Here is a 17,293-nt window from a genome sequence, read left to right as displayed (position 1 = left end):
TCCTTGAATTTTTGTTGTTATTAATGTACAATATATGTATATGGTTATAAGATGTTATAATAAATAAACAAGATGTTTACAGAAATGAAAAATGGGAAATCGATAACATAGATTCTACTCTCTTGTGATTGATGACAAACCAAAGTTTCTGGTGTCAAATGGCCACTGTATAATTAGTATAGCTCGCCACTGGGGAGCTTGTCTATTAAACAAATTATCAGAGATTGTTTAATTGTGAGTCTGGCAGCATAACGCCGAGTTACAATTATTGGAATGTCCATGGGAAAATGTGCAATTTTGGCTATGAGGCTTGCATTTCCTTTGGAATTGAAAAAGTAAAGCCACATACATACGTCGCACTTTCCGACCCAGCTGTATCAATTGTGACATCTGTTTTTTTTTGTTGCTTTACTAAATGTATTTTAAAAAATATTTTCGTATGCAAACTCTTAAATATTATTTTTTATAACCAAGTGCTCATTTAAAAAAAGAAAACAAAACAAAAAACAATTTTCTAAAAGAATGGGAAGGGTTGTCCCAGCCTCCGCAGGAACATCATGTCCATTTGTTATTTATTTTTTTTTTGCTTTAACCATTAATTAGTTGGCGGAGTCAACTGACTCTCATACTGCCAGGGTATCCAGTTAATAAATTAAAACATAAATGATAGGATAACCAATTTAAATGCGAATCGCCTTGTCATATCCGTCGGTCTTTCATTGAGACTCTGCACTCAATACCGCTGATTGTCGGCTACTGCTGTTGCAGCTACTCCGCATACCTATGAAGCATTCCACTATGCTAGTCTGGTAAATGGCTTTTCCGGTAGCCCGTCGTTTCATAGAGATCATAGTTCTTATAATACTATCCATTGAAAGGCCACCCGACTACAGCATTCCTCAGAGAATACAATAAAGTAAGTGAACTACCTACCACCCGTCGTCGGATGCAGTGAAACTCGCACACAAGCGTAATGGGTATCGTCGCAGTGGAATACTTGACAAAGATACTCAACCTGTCTATGTACACTTTTTGCAAATGAAGCCAGAAAAGGCTTTGGGCAAGGCAGAATGGTACACAACTATTTCCCTTTTTCTCACCAGTAGTTAAAACATTGAGTCCTCCCGAGTCCAGTTAGAGAATTTACAAATGGCACACGACAAGACGAATGCTTTGCGCACTATTTAGCCACAGGTTAATTAAAATCTCAATCAAGTTAAAATATGCTAAAATACTGTTCGTGATCTTTCGAAGACTTTGGATGCGGTCAGCCATAGGATAATTGAGCAGTCAGTGCTAAGCTATGCAGTGTAGTGAAATAAAATCCATACCTCTCGGAAAGCCGCTCTATGAACTGCGACATGTTGTCTGCTTAGTTCTTATGAGGACCATCCTTAACAGCAAAGGCCCTTCTTTAGCAAATACGTTTTATGTACGATGTATAAGCAATATTTAGTATTTTATGTAGTATCGAGACGAATGAAACATTTTTTCCATTAATGTTATGACAAAATCATTAATATCATCTTACTGGGGATCCAACATACCCATGATATAAGGGCCAGGTAGCATCCAGCAAACAGCTGAGTACAATTTTTGGCCGCTATGTGCACTATCTGTTAACGAGTTTTGGTTTTGTGCCATTTTACCAACCTTTATCGTGGTAAAAGGTAATGAAAATTTCATCAATGGTGCGTACTGCCCTTAAAAACGAAAAAAAACCGGGAAAAACGATCATTTTACCAACCTTTATCGTGTAATAGCAGCTTAAGCGATTTATCGAATAAGTTAGGATCGGCTATCGAATTTGCTAGAACAGACCTATTGTTGAAGTTGAAATTGCGTCACAGTTACAGTTGCGTTGAGAGTAATTCGGATTCAGTACATTATTTGTTTTGTAAACATCTAAAATTGGAAGTTCCAAGCTTCACAAAAAAAAAATTAAGTCAAATTAACTCGCAATGACAACTGATACTGATGATGGAAAAGAGAGTGACAACCATCAAGCAACAACCACCAATACAACAAATCTGCCGCAAGAAATCATGGATATATTGGAACATCTCAGCTTGAATTCGAAAATAGTGTTTAAATCACAACAAAGAGGAGAAAAGGAGCTGCTCCCATCTGAAAAGGTTAAACTTGCTTTAGACATCTATCAAAGGAATCCACAAACATTTCTTATGCGTTTCGGCAATTATATGGAAGAAAACCACCTGAATGATTTTGCTCGGCTTTCCATAGCTGACAGCGATGAAGAAATGTACGCACTGGTCAAAGATTACCAACGTAAGATAAAAACAAGACAACAGGATATCAAAAATCGAAGATACGTTGCATTGCAAAAACTTATTGATGAAGGTGAATTCTTCAGTGAACAGGAGATGATGAAAAGAGAACCGGAATTGTATCACGAACTTATTGGTCAACATTTGAGTGCTGAAGAAAAACAAAAGCGCGACAGTTACGATGTAAGGAATACAACATTTTCCGGCATTTTAATGCATAGCTTAGAACAAAAGGAAATTTCTGAAATTATGGAAAAAGCTGAAAACCAAATTGAATGTCATTCAGATGATTCACTCGAAAAAGAAGTCAAAGTGCAGGATAATGCAAAAAAAGAGGATGAAGAAGTGCCAATGAGTTACCGACAACAATGGGGGAATTTTGATAATGAACAACAAGCATGCTCATCGAGTAGAGTTGAAAATAGGAGGGTAACAAAAGATTCTAGGAAGAAAGTGGTTACATCAGGACAGCTAATAACGGCTGATGAAAGAGAACTTTTACGCCAGGAGTTTATTAGCCAAATGCATGAGCAATTTCTAAGTGGAAAGGCTGACTTTGATTACACGACTGTCGACGATAATACCGAATTTGATGATCTAAAAATTCTCAATCAAGATAGGGAAGATAAGTATTTTGAAGAAAGTGATGACGAAGATTATCAAGTGCCAGATCAAGTGAACCAATATGTCAAACCAATGGACCAAAGTGGTGAAGAATCCGAAGATGAACTTGAAGTTTTTATGGATCATCTAAATAAACACCATAGCTTACAAAAATAAAAAAGAAAACTGTTCGATGGTTGCTCGAGTAACTTGGCATATGAAGGTAAGTCCTTAAATTAAAATGAATATAATCGGCATCTCTATTGTGTTATATTTTTTTTTTGTGTAAATTACATATGAAATAAAAGGTTTATGTAGAAGAATTGTCAATGATACTATCTTATGAGTAATTGAGGATATTATATAATATAATCATAAATTAAGCTGCGCGTACATACACGTTGTTTTTGTTGTAGCCACATTTTTATGAGGAGGTGGCGATCCTCAGCAAACTCCTGTAGGTGAGCAAGCTCGTTCCGGTCCAAAGGACCGATCGCCGCTCGTCGATCGCCGATCGCCGCTTATTTCTATGAGCTATATATGATTACAAAATAGCTACCGGGTGAATGTAGTCCTTGGAGACCGACCGCCTCCCATTGCACCTGAAGAAATTGACCTCCCGCGGCAAAGCAGAGTAGTTCTGGCTCAATTACGTTCCGGCATATGCTGGCGCCTCAACTCCTACAGCGCAAGGAATGATGCCGACGTGCAAGATATATGTACCGATTGCAACCAGGGACCACACGATACAAGTCACCTGTTTAACTGCCCAGCCAAACCCACTCGACTCAGACCCGGATCGATGTGGACTAAACACTTTAAGCTATGGCGAACATCTCTAAAACACTCAAAAATCTTTCTAAGCCTTAACGATAAATTATATTCCAGTTTTTGTTTGTTTTGGTTTCTTAAAAGCTATACCAAATTAATCAAAATATTTTATTGATGACAACGAACACAAAGAGATTTTGTAGGGAAGAGTTTTCGTTGTTGTTGTAGCCGTTGTATACAAGGCGGCAGCTCTAGCCGATGAGGGACTCCATCGGGTCAATTCGGTACGTACAACCGGCTGCTATGGGATTGAGTTTTCGTTGTATGTACCAATTCTTTACGTTATATATGGGGGGAAATATTCAATGAAAACACAAAAACTATTTTACATTCGGTAGTGTTCCAAGATTCAATTTGCCTTTCACTTCCTGAAACATTTTTGTTATTTTCACTTGAATTCCACAAATGTATATCATAAAATTTGTTCAAAAAAACCAGATGTTTTTAAAGGAAAAGTGAAACTGAAACCCGGAACACCGCCAATTATTATATTGATGAAATGAGAAAAGAATAGGTGATTGATAACTTGTATACAGAAATATCTATCATAATAACTTTAAAGACAATACGATATAAAAATCTTAAGTTAAAGTCAATCCAAATATTCAAACTTGATGTCTGTATCTATCTTCCCCTTCCGCGTCCACGTGAAAAACCACGGCCTCCTCTGCCACGTATAATTTTGCTGTTTGCTGGGGGGCTTTTAGGCCGTAATGACTCAATGCGAGTAGTACAACCAGTAGCAGGAGCTTCAGCGAAATAAGTTTGATAGAGTTCGGCGTTAAAATTAGAATTTGTCAATTCTGGTCCCACGGTAAGCCAACCGGGACGTATGCTTGAGTCTCTACCAAACAAATGTAATCGACGACGGCCGAGACAAAAATGCTCAATAATATGGAAAATCTCAATGGGTTTTTCAAAGGAGCCAAACTCATCTTCTTCCGAGATTATAAGATCAATATCTACATTGGCATGTATGAAATCGCCATCGGTGGATCGTCTTACCGTACCTTTAATACCCATTAGGCAATGTTCTTTTGTACGTTGAAATACGGCTTTAGGCTCCAATTGCTTTGAATGGCCAGGCTTGTTTATGTTAGTACGTATCCAGCAGATATCTTCACAACGTCTGAATCCCCATTTCTTTAAACAATTACGACCCATGTCTAAACCTTCTGATGAGCCACACCACAGAAAGACAAATGAACGATGGGCCGCAATTTCTCCCACATCAAGATCTGAAAGAATTTATAAAAATATAGTTAATACAAATTTTTCCTACTATTACAAAAGATGCAATAAACCCACTCAGAATTTCATCCCAATTCCAAAATACTCTGGGCGCACCACCTACTGTGGCCACTGAAGGAGCTGCCCGTGCGTATTCTTCAAGTGGCGGTTCAATGAGTATGACATCAAATTTAGTTCCAAGCGTCTTTAAATCAAGACTTTTTAAGTCGGCCTTTAAATACATCGGTGCGGAAGCTGTGTCCTGTATTAACTTGTCCTTTAGACGAATTAGCTCTCTTAGCTTGGGATACTCCTCAAATCGGTCAGCTAAACCAACATCTCGTATAAAATTCTGGGGTCTTTGACCTGTATCGACAAAGTGCTGGCAGTAGTCATTGTGAGGATTCGATGACTGTGTTCCCTGTTAATAATTTAAACATTTAATCCAAATTATTAGCCAAATAAATTTTAAAAGCTGTATACCTTCAAAAAAGTTGAAGAATCTCTATATATAATTTCTCCTGGTGTCTTCTTCGATACTGTAACATCATCGGCCTCCTGCGACCTTTGATTGTTGTGTACAACACTGGCATTAGCTCCAAAACTGGTAGAGCTGAGGTTGGATCCATTGCTTAAATCATTGTTTCCCAATGCAATCTTAAGTTCATCGACACTAGACAGACCCAACTGCAACGAATGTTATATTAAGCGTTCTTAACAAACGAAATTTTTGACTAATATTTACTTACGGTCTGTGCCAACAGCTGTTTACGTTTGCGTGAACGCTCCTGGGAGCTTTTCAATACGTCACTCATTACAGGTTAGGCATATGCTTTCCTGTTTGTTCGAAATTAATCCTTTCTAAACAAAATATAAAGAGATATAACAACGCGGCTTGCAACAAAATAAGAAACTAATGAAAATTGGTATCGGGATATCGATTACCTTTTTGTCTCAATCCATGTATAATAGGTGTGTTCGCATACTTTTTCAATAAAACAAATACGGGAGCGTAAGAAAAACCTTTGCTCTACTTCGTTAATTTGGTAGGGAGCAAACCCTCCACCAGAAATTTGTAGCTCTCAATTACAAAGTTTTCCCGGTTTCGGGCGCAATAGCTCTTCTGCCAACAAATAAAGTACGCAAATAACTTTCAGCACAATTTTGTCGAAATTTGTGGTGAACACACAGATTACAGCTTTACGACCGCATTCACAAAATTTAATGAAGCCTTAAAATAGGTCTATTTGACAGTTCCATTAAGGAAATCTGTCAAATAAAACTGTTTTAAATCTACATTATTCTGCTGTTAATGTTTTTTCCATGGTCCAATAAAGAGGAAGTGTCATTAGCACAACAACAAAAATCTACCCCCAACGAAACTACTTTGAGTGGCAAATGCCGTAAATTGAAATGTCCAAGTGGTTTTAGAAATAAACTTTGTTTTAGAACTTATCTTCTTTAAATATGTTTTATATTTGTATTATCATCATTATGACACTGTTTTGTTGCTTATGACTGTGTGTCGAATGGTAGCAAAGTTGTAGGGATAATAAAAATATGACGTTAAGTGTGGTGAATAATTTTGAGGAGTTCAGGGGCTAGTAAGATTTTTGACAGCACAGCAAGTTTTGACGTTTCATTGAGCCATGTCAGCAATTGTAAATTCATTTGCGTTTTGGTAACCAACTGGCGTGCGGCATAACTTAGCTGTCTACATTGTGGGGATTATGGTTCTAAACTATAATACACACACACACACACAACCAAAACTCGTTGACAGATAGTGCACTTCGCGAGAAAAAATTGTACTCCACCACCAATTGTAACCACCGCTGATTTTTTTTTCTGGAGGTCTCGCTACGATTCGAACCCAGCCCTTCAGCGTCATAGGCGGACATGCTAACCTCAGCGCTACGGTGGCCTCCTATGAGAAACCATCTTTTTAAATCCGCCTTGTGTCACTTGCCCAACAACAACGAAATCAACGATACAAGCCTGTGGGAATGATGGAAGATATTTCCACTCTTCTGTCAAACTTCTGTACACTGTCAAATTGACATTCTAGTTTTTGTTCGCATTGCCTTGTGCAGCAGCCAAAACAGCATATGATTTCAAAAGTCTAAATTATAAATGAAAACATTAAAACTGTGGAAAACAAACAAGATGTTGAAAAAACTTTAAAATCTAAACAAACCATTTAACATGAGAGTGAATTTAGTGAACTGGAACGCAGTTTATACATAAGGTCCGCGTACTTTTCTAGGAAAATTTTGCAGGAGAGTAAAGCGATACTCAAAAACAAACCTCAACGTTTTTTTTTTTGAGTATCGCGTTGCAAAAATGCAAATCTGCCCACAAAAGTAATCCCATGGCACCCGTAACAACAGTAGCAATTTGTGCAAATTTGCACAATTTTTGGGTACACAAACACACCTATTTTAAATCCTCTTTTTGATTAGGTTGGTTGTCAAGCTGTCAATTTTATTTTGACGTCTTGGTATTTTTCGATGTGAGTCTGATAATAGTTTTTTTTATAGATAGGCTGGATCGGCTAAGTGATTTTTAATAATTTAAGTGTTTAATTTAACTATTAAATAAATCCACAACCAGCAAAATGAAAGTTGTTTGCAAAACATTGCTGTTTGCAGTGGTGCTGATTTCATGCTTTTTTATATTGAACACATCGGCTCAAAATAAACAAAAAGTAAGTGTACATTGAAGTTATCACATACAGGGTGTTCAATGGCCACGTCATTGTTGATATCAGTGCAGTTCAATGTAAAATGCCGGCTAGTGAATATTGTAATAATGTGTTATGTTCTCCTTTTATAGTCTGGCCTTTCGTTATCAGAAAAGGTACAAAACCTCATGGATATGAATAACAAGAAAGCTCTTCTGCGTTTCAATGGTCAAAAGTTTAAGGAATATGTCAAAAATTCACCCCGTAACTACTCTATGATTGTTATGTTGACAGCATTGGCTCCCTCCAGGCAATGTCAGATATGTAGACATGCCCATGATGAATTTCAAATCGTGGCCCAATCCTATCGTTTCTCACCTGTATATTCTAACAAGTTATTCTTTGCTATGGTTGATTTCGATGAAGGTTCCGATGTTTTCCAAATGCTACGTTTAAATACAGCCCCCGTATTCATGCATTTTCCAGCAAAAGGTAAGCCCAAAGGTGCTGATACCATGGATATACATCGTGTGGGCTTTGCTGCCGATGCTATTGGAAAATTTATAGCTGAGCGTACCGATATACAAATTCGCATTTTCCGACCACCAAACTACTCCGGTACCGTGGCTATGGTTACGCTGGCAGCTTTGGTTGGTGGATTCCTCTATATGAGACGGAACAATTTAGAATTTCTATATAACAAATCAATATGGGGTGCAATAGCTGTATTCTTCTGCTTTACCATGATTTCTGGTCAAATGTGGAATCATATTCGTGGACCACCACTTGTGCACAAATCTCAAAATGGAGGAGTAGCTTACATTCATGGATCTTCTCAGGGTCAGTTGGTGGTAGAAACTTATATTGTTTTGGGCTTAAGTAAGTATGATGTTAATTCAAAGTTGTATCTGTGTTTATTATTATTTGCGCTTCTTGCAGATGCTCTAATATTTTTTGGAATGTTGCTGCTTACTGAGTCAGGCAGTCAAACTGATCCACGCAAAGGTAGAATTATGTCTGTTGTTGGATTGTCGCTATTGGCCATCTTCTTTTCATTCCTGCTGTCGGTTTTCCGTTCTAAGGCTCAAGGTTATCCATATAGCTTTTTATTTAAATGAATTTACTTCTAACAATTTAAGGTTTGTTCTTAAAACAATTCATACTGTACACAACATATTAAACAGTTCTCTCATGGACAACATAAATAAGTTGTTTTTCTATTTCTTTGAAACATTAATCTGTGCCCATTCAGATTATTTGGGGAAAACATGTGAGTCCCCTTCTCTAAATTAGGAATCTCGGTTAACACTAATTACAACATTAATCCTTATTTGAAGTTAAGAATAAAACGTTCTTAGTGCTAGTTATTAGCAAGCGTTTCGTAAGAAGCATCTGCTTAAGTTAAATAATAAGCATCCTACGATGGATTGGATTTGCCCGATGGAGTCTTCCATTGGCAAGGGCTGCCACCTCAGTTTACAACACACTGCTACAACAACAATAAGCATTTTGCTTGATTTAATTCAATTAAAACAGACATACAATAGATTGCCAGATCATTGAAAGAAACAGTTTAATGATGAATTTATGCTGTATTTTAACGCGTGTTAATTTTATATGGTTTTGCTTGTAACAATAATTTGAGACAGCACTTCTTTCAATCCATGTCCTTCCGCCTTCGAAATTACGAAAGCGTGTGATAGACTTCAACTTTTCTCAAAAATTCCGCTTATATATTGTACATATTTTTGATGAACAGGGGTTGTTGACATAAAGTGTTACCAATTCAAACGACAACTTTTTTGTGTGAAAATTAATAAAACTTGTAAAAGTAATATACATTTCAGAATCCAATTGGCTTGATATGACTTTCTTTTGCCGTGCTCTGAGTCGGTCAAAAAACTAGTTGCAATATGCACGAATGTAATATACTCGTATTGGACAATCACTGTATGGGCAAAATGAAATGCGGAACATTATAATTTAGCCATTCTTGGTTTACACGTGCTTTAAGTGAGGGTCTCGAGTCATGTTGCTACAACAATGGTCTACGACTGAAATGTTTGCGTACGCAGATTCCAAAATGTTTTATCGATAATAAGTCAGTTACTTTAACGCCAGGCTCAATGAAGATGATAGGAGAGGGGCCATTGGCGATCACAGGTTGGAACGAGAAGCTTTGCTGCGAGCAACCGGGCGCGTCCACAGGTTGCGATTGTGGAATGGTCCATACAGAGTAGCTACAATTGCAGTCGCCGACAATCGGTGGTATCGAGCGGAGACTCTCAGAGAAAGGCAGGACAGCACCGGCTCATGCATAAATCCTGAGTGCCTATGATGCTCGATATGACAAAGCGAGTAATTTGCGCCTTTAAATTACCAATGCCCATCATGTTCATTGCTCACCTATAGGAGCTAGACGAGGATCGCCACATTCACATATAGACATATGGCTAGAACAACCGCTGAGATGAGAATTTACTTGCATAAATACTGACTGCCTATGATGTTCGATATGGCAAGGTGAGTTGTTGGCACCTTTAAATAACCAATGGCCATAATGTTTCCGCGGCGATCGGTCTTTTGGACCGGAACGAGCTTGCTCTACTATAAGGATCGCCACCTCCACATGTAGACATGTGGCTACAACAACAACAGTTAGGACTACCAATGCCCATAACAAACGGCGCCCAGATAGGGCCTTGAATAGACATATTTTTTATATTTATATATGATTTTGGAATATTTATTTATACGACAATATTTGCTTAAATATAAAGCAACAGCAGGAATGATATGCATTAGTACAGTAATATGGCACAGTCAATTACATATAAGTTAGAACTAGCCATAGTTCTATGCAATGTCTTGTATATTACTAAGCCTCATGAACATGCAAAAGGAAATACCATTCATAAAATGAATGGTATTAAAGCCTTACGGTGTTTTGGATAGTTCTTAAAATTTTCCTTGTACCATTTATGTGTTAATAAAGCATTCATCAACTGAAATTATATTGAAAATATGAATATGAAAATAATCTAAAATGAATTAACATACACACCTGATTGCTACAAACCCATATGACGATAAGCTTCCAGGTGAAACTGTTCGCCATTATGCCTAGCAATGCAGCATACATAAGAACTTCGAATAACATGTGTGGTGATGAAACAATATTAAAAAAGCCCCCAGTGGGAAGCAGATGCTTTTCAGTTTCAACTTTTCCAGTCTTAGCATCTTTGCGCAAATTAACCAATATCATATTTGATTTGTATTGCTGAGACCAACTGAAATGGAACAGGAAGAGACAAGCGTATTGGAATAAAGTGATTTTCCTAAAGCTGAACGTGGATGGCATAGAACCTGAAGAAAATAAAAAAAAACATTAAAATTTTTACTACTTCTACAATTTTTTTAACCGCCACGTTACCTTTTACAAAACCCTCGGTATTGAGCAGCAATGCCAGTATTGCACCAAAATAATGTAAATAACCAACAATGTAGTGCGATAGATTAATCTTACTTTTCTTAGAAAAAATCTGTACAAAATTTGTCTCGTAAAATCGACGGGCACACTGCAGAGTCATTAATACAGCTGCTATAAGAGCGGTATTGGAATCTATAAGAACTTTTCGAGCTTCTGTGCCACCTCCAACAAGGTCCAAAAATTGAATAACGTAATCTGGAGCAGTTGTGTGCATGATGATACCTTTAAGCACCAAATATAAGGCCCATAATGCCCATGAGAAAGCAAACACATAAAAGTGACTAAACCATGATTTTGGTATTTCAATCATAGAAACTAGGGCATCCTTCGAACCAATATGCTTATGCTTTCCATAACGAAATGATTGTCTTATAAAGACCGGCAACAGTGGTTCCATTAAATTGATAAGGGAGCCATTCACAACAATTATAATGGTAAACCCAATGAATATTGTATGGATTAAATTTATTTTATTTTTAAGAATATATTCAAAATAATCAAAGATCATATTGAATAATTTAAAATTTTCAAAGTTTTGTAAGCTATCGGAATTAAAATAAAACTGTTTTTTAATGTGGATATAAATACCAGCTTTCACCGCTGTTAACAGATACACATACATACATACGAATTGGTGATAACCAAATAGCAGAGTACCAGAGTACAACCTAATCGAAAGTCGTGTATGGTATATATAAAGAGAAACACAAAAATCGTAGTTAAGATACTGAATTATTTATTATTTTTTGAAATCCAATTTCCACTAAAAAATAAATGTATTATAAAGTTAATTTTTGTGAAATTAAATTAATTAATCAATATGTTTGCTCATTTATTAATCAGCAGACATTATATTAATATAATAATGGACAGCTTACATGATACATCTTTTTAAATAAACACTCAAAATATCTATTGGGTTGCCCAAAAAGTAATTGCGGATTTTTCATATAGTCGGCGTTGACAAATTTGTTCACAGCTTGTGACTCTGTATTTGCATTCTTTCTTCTGTCAGTTATCAGCTGTTACTTTTAGCTTGCTTTAGAAAAAAAGTGTAAAAAAAGTATATTTGATTAAAGTTCATTCTAAGTTTTATTAAAAATGCATTTACTTTCTTTTAATAAATCCGCAATTACTTTTTGGGCAACCCAATAGTTACAGTGAGTATTTTTGTTTAAACCCCATTTACACTGCTCATTTAATCTGGATTTAAAGCTATCGTCAGCTGATTTTATAAAGAAAAACAGATGATCGAGTCATTAAATCCGGATTCAAAGAGCAGTGTAAACGGGTTTTATTAATATGAGTATTTCTGTTAATTTTTTTAGAAACGGGAAGGTTCCAATTCGTTCAAGTTGTCTTGTGCGATCTGCCGTGACGTAACATATAGTTATTTTTCAGGTTCTAGCCAGGATTCCAAAAATTTAGTTTAGCTTAATAATCGTAGCGAAAATCAAAATGCTTATTTGTGGTTAAAAACATCACTGATTATTTTGAATATTAATTTTTACTATCATATTTCCTATGAAGGGTTTTTTTTATAGAATAAATGGTATAATTGCTTTGCGATGTTTTGGGTAGTTCTTGAATGTTTCCTTATACCAAGATTGAGTGCAAACAGCATTATAAACCTAAAAATATATGAAATTAAACCTTTAATTTTTAAATAAAAAATAGAAATAATTAGTATCTTATACGCCGTTAATCTTGAATTCGTTTTGCGATTTTATATGGACGATTTCTGTCTTTGGAAGAAACTAAAAGGACATAATTTGAGACTATAACAGAAGTCAACATTCAATATTTTTCAATTTGAACAAAAATTGTGCTCTCTATTGGCAAATCGTTAGAAATTGCGGTGCCCGCATACTTAAGTAGCCATTCCGGTAGATAGGTTTATATGGGGGGAAAATGCATATTACCTTTTCATTGTTTGCACCCCCAGGAACACGAAAATCACGCATTTTTTAACATTTTTCTTTCTTTTCGATCTTAATTTATTCTTTTTCCATATCATCGTAATCTTCTCCTTGTTACCTTTCATTTGATACCTATATTACCTATGTTCACATATTGCAAAATTCTCAAGACCCCTTCCTGGGTCAAATTTTTATGCATGTTTTAGCATACTTGTAATCTACTCGACAATACCTTTCATTTTATACCCATATTGCCTAGGTTGGTCCACTTCCCCCCAAGGGGGATTTTTGCCCCTCGGGGCCCAGGACTTCTTATTCGTTTTCCTGGGATCAACCCATATCTACATACCAAATTTCAGCCAAATCAGACGTGCGCCCTGTAAAGTGCATTTTTGCACATTTGTGCATTTCGAGGAATTTATGCGCTATGAAATAGCGCATAAATTCCTCGAATTTAGTTTGTCGGAGTATAATTGTTGTGCATTGCTCGGTGTGTAAAAAATGGGATAAAGGGTTTGTATCAAATTTTGTGTTAAAAATGAGATTAAGTGCTCAAAAAACTTTGAAATGCTGAGAGTGGTATACGGTGATTGTACTCTGAGCCAGCAAAACGTCTGCAAGTGGTAAATATTTTTTTAAAGATGGCAGAAAAGATGTGTATGAGGAAGCACGTTCAGGAAGTATGATGACTTCATGAATCTATGAAAATGTTGTGAAAGTGAAGAAAATTCTAATCGAGAATCCTGGAATCATAATTAGAGAAGTTGCAGAGCTTGTAGGCATATCGGTTGCATCATACCAAGAAATTATATCTGAAAATTTAGACAATTGCTAAGGAAATGTGGAATAAGGTGAATCACGATGAAAATGTGCTTAAAATAACATAACTGCTGGTGTATCATGGATATATGGTTGTGATATTGAAACGGAAGGGCAATCGTCCCAATGCAATATCCCAGGGGAGTCAAGGCTTTAAAAAAGGTTGATCAATCATAAGACTTTGCTGTTTTCTTTGATTGTCGGGGCATAGTGCTTCACGAGTTCTTGCCACATGAATTTACGATTAAAGAGGAGTTATCGTTGTTGTTGCAGCAGTTTGTTGTACACTGAGGCGGTAGCACTTGCCGATAAATGAATCTATTGGCTCAATACGATACCTACAACCGGCTTCCATGGGATTGATTAATGAGGATTTTTATCTTGATGGTTAGCGTCGCTTACTAGAAGTAATACAAAAAAATCGCCTCAATTGTGGAACAATAATTTATGGCTTTTTCATCATAATATTGTACCTGAATACTCGTCATTGATTGTTCTTAATTATTTGGCTGAAAGCAATACCATCATGGTGAAACAATTAAAGGTGTTCCAATTTGTACAACAACCACCAATTATATGGTGATATCCGCCATCCTATCATCAAGCTGATCAGCGTTTTGCCAACACACGCAAACAAATTTTTTGCGTGTGTGTATACGTGTGCGTATATGAGCAGAGTATATGCGAGAAAGAAGACAACAATAAAGAGAATGCAAACAAAAATCTGAAATATTAATACCATCAAACCCGGCCGGCTGTTAGCAGCTGTTCGCGTGAGACAACACTTTTAAATCCGCCTTGCAATACCATTGTCATATCTTATCCACAAGATTCACCAGACTTGGCTTCCTGCGACTTTTTCCCGTTTTTAGAATTGAAAACATACATGAGAGGATCGGATTTTTCAACTATTGAAGAGCTTAGAACCGAATCGCTGCTTCGAACATTGGAAAAGATGGTGTTTTATATCTCAAGGCCACCATGTAGAAATAAGGTAATTAACATTGATCTTTTGAGAAAAGAACGATCCGTTAACATCCCAAACTATGCACTATGGTGTTTAAACAAAAAACTATAATGGCGTAAAAAGCTGGAATGCCCGCTGAGCACGACAGAGTAGACGTTGTTTCCTCAGTTGACCACCTCCATAATGAGATAAAGATTATCCCGCCATGACATAACTATGAGCACCACACAGGCTGGAACTTTGAGCTTCGATCGGTGTGGTGCCCATCGTTATCATAAGAAGTTTAGCTGGGAGCTACCGGCGTGCACAGTTTCAGGAAAGTGGAATGCTCCATACGAAGTAGCTGCAACTGCGGACAATCAGCGGTATCGATATCTTTTTGTAAAAGCCAAATAAGTATTTCAAGCACACGGGAGAAATTTGATATGGCTTAAAATGCAGTTGACATAAACTGTGATTTCAGAGTTGCAACCCACAAATATTTTTTGGGTTAAAACGAGTCTATTTAAGTTCACGTTTCCTGAGAGCTCGGCAAAAGGAATCCTACTTTATTCTTTCCAATTAAAAAAATAGGATATTTCTCTTACCTGATTGCTGATAACCCAAAAAACGACCAGCCACCATGTAATACTTTGTGATAAGAATCCCACTAACAGAGCAACATACAAGCCAATTTCGAATAACATGTGGGGAGACGATACCAATTCAAAAAAGCCGCCTTTTGGCAGTAAATGTTTCTCGGTCGCCACTCTCCCAGTTTTTCCATCCGTTCGCAAATTAACCAAAATAATATTGGACTGGTACTGATACCACCAGCTGAATAGGAATAAACCAATGGCAAAGTATTGTACCAAAGAGATTTTTGAAAAATTTACTTCAGATGATGAGGATTCTGAAAAAAGACATAACATGAGTTTGCAATATTTTTGGAAAAAATTGAATTACCTCTGGAAAAACCTTCAGCATTAGCCATAACAGCAAGTATCGCCCCAAAGTAATGCAAATAACCCACAAAATAATGGCCTACATTGATTTTATTCTTTTTAGAGAAAATTTGCACAAAATTAGTTTCGTAGAATCGCCTTGAACATTGTAAACACATAAGGGTCATGGTAATCAAACATGCATTGGAGTCGATAAGCACTTTTCGACTTTGACCTCCGGCAACATAGTCTAGAAATGTTTCCATATATTTTGGTAATGCTTTTCCAAATAACGTCACTTGCACGACCAAAAACAATGAAAACCACGAAAAGATCAGAGCGAAGATATAGAAATGGGAAAACCAAGATTTCGGTACTTCCAAGCTTGACATGAGTTTGTTTTTCTTTTTCGAATTGTATGCGTGTTTGCCATAGCGGAAGAACTGTTTAACACCGATGGGTAGTTTAGCCTCCATTAATGCCATTAAAGCTCCAAAAAATACCATGAGAAAACTCAAAGCAATAAAGAGCACATTTAATATGGTTATATTCCATTTCCCAAGAACATCAAAAAAATTTTCTGGCGCTCCCATCCCAATAACCAAACACTGTTGTGCCTACTGACTATAAAATAGAAAATATTAAATTTTGAACATTATGTTTGCCATAAGACTTATGCCTACAACAAAAAGTTAAATGTGTATTTTTGTAGATTGGATTATCTATTGATTCGAATGTAGTGAAGGTGTTCAAAGGGGCGGGGTTTACAAGGCCGTTAACAAACTAAAAAATAATAGGTCTGTTTGCGTACTTTTCCAGTAAAAATGTGCAGTTGAGTAAGAGCCATTTTAATTTCTTTAAAAAAATTGCAAGCAAGAGTACGCGAATGACTGAAAATTTGCCGAACTAGCTGCGGCCATGAATCTTTATTAAAAGTATATAAAAATGAAACAAATTTAATAATTAACAATATTTTAATTTATTACTTACCTCTGCCTTTTTGATCCATTTTGGTATTAGCTTTTGTATTTTCATGTAACGGCGGCTTTTCATAAAACAGCTGACCTTTACAAAACATCTTCAAAGTTTCAATTTTCTGCTAGCAAAAAAGTCCCAGTAGAAATTTGAAGGTTCTCTATTTTCGATCTGTCAAAATTTGCTCTCTCTCTCTCGCTCTCTTCTGCTGGCAAATAAAGTACGCGAACGACTAACAGTAAAAATTTGTGCGAATTTGCACAAATTTTTGAGTTCCCGAACACAGCTAATATTGATACAATAACACCATGTAACAATTTTAGGGTCATGTTCTGGGGGATGGGAAATTTTATGCTGTGGTGATGGGTCATGGCGAAACAATTAAAGGTGATCTCATTTGTACAACAACCACAAATCATTTGGTGCAATCTGCCATCTTGCCATCAAGCTGATGGACGTTTTGCCACCACACCAAGGCGGATTTAAAATGGTGGTCTCACGCGAACGGCTGTTCACAGCCGGTCAGGTTTGACGGTATTATGATGTAGATGTCTTGGGAGTAGAT

At 36.6% G+C, this 17,293-nt stretch overlaps 4 protein-coding genes across 4 annotated transcripts; 2 read left to right on the top strand and 2 right to left on the bottom strand.

Moving 5' to 3' along the window:
- Positions 1-1,835: 1,835 nt before the first annotated feature.
- Positions 1,836-3,226, top strand: LOC106085986 (coiled-coil domain-containing protein 97). Its single transcript, XM_013250476.2, has one exon. It carries the CDS (start codon positions 1,962-1,964, stop codon positions 3,066-3,068), a length of 1,107 nt encoding a protein of 368 aa, XP_013105930.2. The 5' UTR covers positions 1,836-1,961; the 3' UTR covers positions 3,069-3,226.
- An 817-nt stretch (positions 3,227-4,043) lies between these two features.
- On the bottom strand, positions 4,044-5,878 carry LOC106085984 (N6-adenosine-methyltransferase non-catalytic subunit). Its single transcript, XM_013250474.2, has 4 exons — positions 5,702-5,878; positions 5,436-5,639; positions 5,031-5,373; positions 4,044-4,960 (listed from the first exon to the last, which is right to left on the bottom strand). Exons 1-4 carry the CDS (start codon positions 5,765-5,767, stop codon positions 4,347-4,349), a joined length of 1,227 nt encoding a protein of 408 aa, XP_013105928.1. The 5' UTR covers positions 5,768-5,878; the 3' UTR covers positions 4,044-4,346.
- Positions 5,879-7,455: 1,577 nt separating this feature from the next.
- On the top strand, positions 7,456-8,843 carry LOC106086002 (tumor suppressor candidate 3). The gene is made up of 3 exons (XM_013250499.2): positions 7,456-7,659; positions 7,788-8,514; positions 8,575-8,843. The coding sequence occupies exons 1-3, from the start codon at positions 7,570-7,572 to the stop codon at positions 8,751-8,753; spliced, it is 996 nt and encodes a 331-aa protein (XP_013105953.1). The 5' UTR covers positions 7,456-7,569; the 3' UTR covers positions 8,754-8,843.
- A 1,513-nt stretch (positions 8,844-10,356) lies between these two features.
- On the bottom strand, positions 10,357-16,377 carry LOC106086001 (uncharacterized). Its single transcript, XM_013250498.2, has 6 exons — positions 15,776-16,377; positions 15,418-15,722; positions 12,671-12,756; positions 11,069-11,793; positions 10,700-11,001; positions 10,357-10,640 (listed from the first exon to the last, which is right to left on the bottom strand). Exons 1-6 carry the CDS (start codon positions 16,344-16,346, stop codon positions 10,548-10,550), a joined length of 2,082 nt encoding a protein of 693 aa, XP_013105952.2. The 5' UTR covers positions 16,347-16,377; the 3' UTR covers positions 10,357-10,547.
- Positions 16,378-17,293: the final 916 nt, after the last annotated feature.

This window comes from Stomoxys calcitrans, chromosome 3 (genome assembly GCF_963082655.1).
Source record: "Stomoxys calcitrans chromosome 3, idStoCalc2.1, whole genome shotgun sequence".
Classification (NCBI taxonomy): Eukaryota; Metazoa; Arthropoda; class Insecta; order Diptera; family Muscidae; genus Stomoxys; species Stomoxys calcitrans.
This window is presented reverse-complemented; position numbering and strand designations above follow the sequence as displayed.

Excerpts from the sequence above, each read along its gene's own strand:
- LOC106085986 (XM_013250476.2), top strand. The coding sequence starts at position 1,962 with ATGACAACTGATACTGATGATGGAAAAGAGAGTGACAACCATCAAGCA.
- LOC106086001 (XM_013250498.2), bottom strand. The coding sequence starts at position 16,346 with ATGGGAGCGCCAGAAAATTTTTTTGATGTTCTTGGGAAATGGAATATA. Across the intron at positions 12,757-15,417 it reads TTTGGGTTATCAGCAATCAG|GTTTATAATGCTGTTTGCAC; the intron begins GTAAGAGAAATA and ends ATATATTTTTAG. Across the intron at positions 11,002-11,068 it reads TACCGAGGGTTTTGTAAAAG|GTTCTATGCCATCCACGTTC; the intron begins GTAACGTGGCGG and ends TATTTTCTTCAG.
- LOC106086002 (XM_013250499.2), top strand. The coding sequence starts at position 7,570 with ATGAAAGTTGTTTGCAAAACATTGCTGTTTGCAGTGGTGCTGATTTCA. Across the intron at positions 7,660-7,787 it reads CGGCTCAAAATAAACAAAAA|TCTGGCCTTTCGTTATCAGA; the intron begins GTAAGTGTACAT and ends CTCCTTTTATAG. Across the intron at positions 8,515-8,574 it reads TTATATTGTTTTGGGCTTAA|ATGCTCTAATATTTTTTGGA; the intron begins GTAAGTATGATG and ends CGCTTCTTGCAG.
- LOC106085984 (XM_013250474.2), bottom strand. The coding sequence starts at position 5,767 with ATGAGTGACGTATTGAAAAGCTCCCAGGAGCGTTCACGCAAACGTAAA. Across the intron at positions 5,640-5,701 it reads AACAGCTGTTGGCACAGACC|TTGGGTCTGTCTAGTGTCGA; the intron begins GTAAGTAAATAT and ends CATTCGTTGCAG. Across the intron at positions 4,961-5,030 it reads GAATTGGGATGAAATTCTGA|ATCTTGATGTGGGAGAAATT; the intron begins GTGGGTTTATTG and ends AAATTCTTTCAG.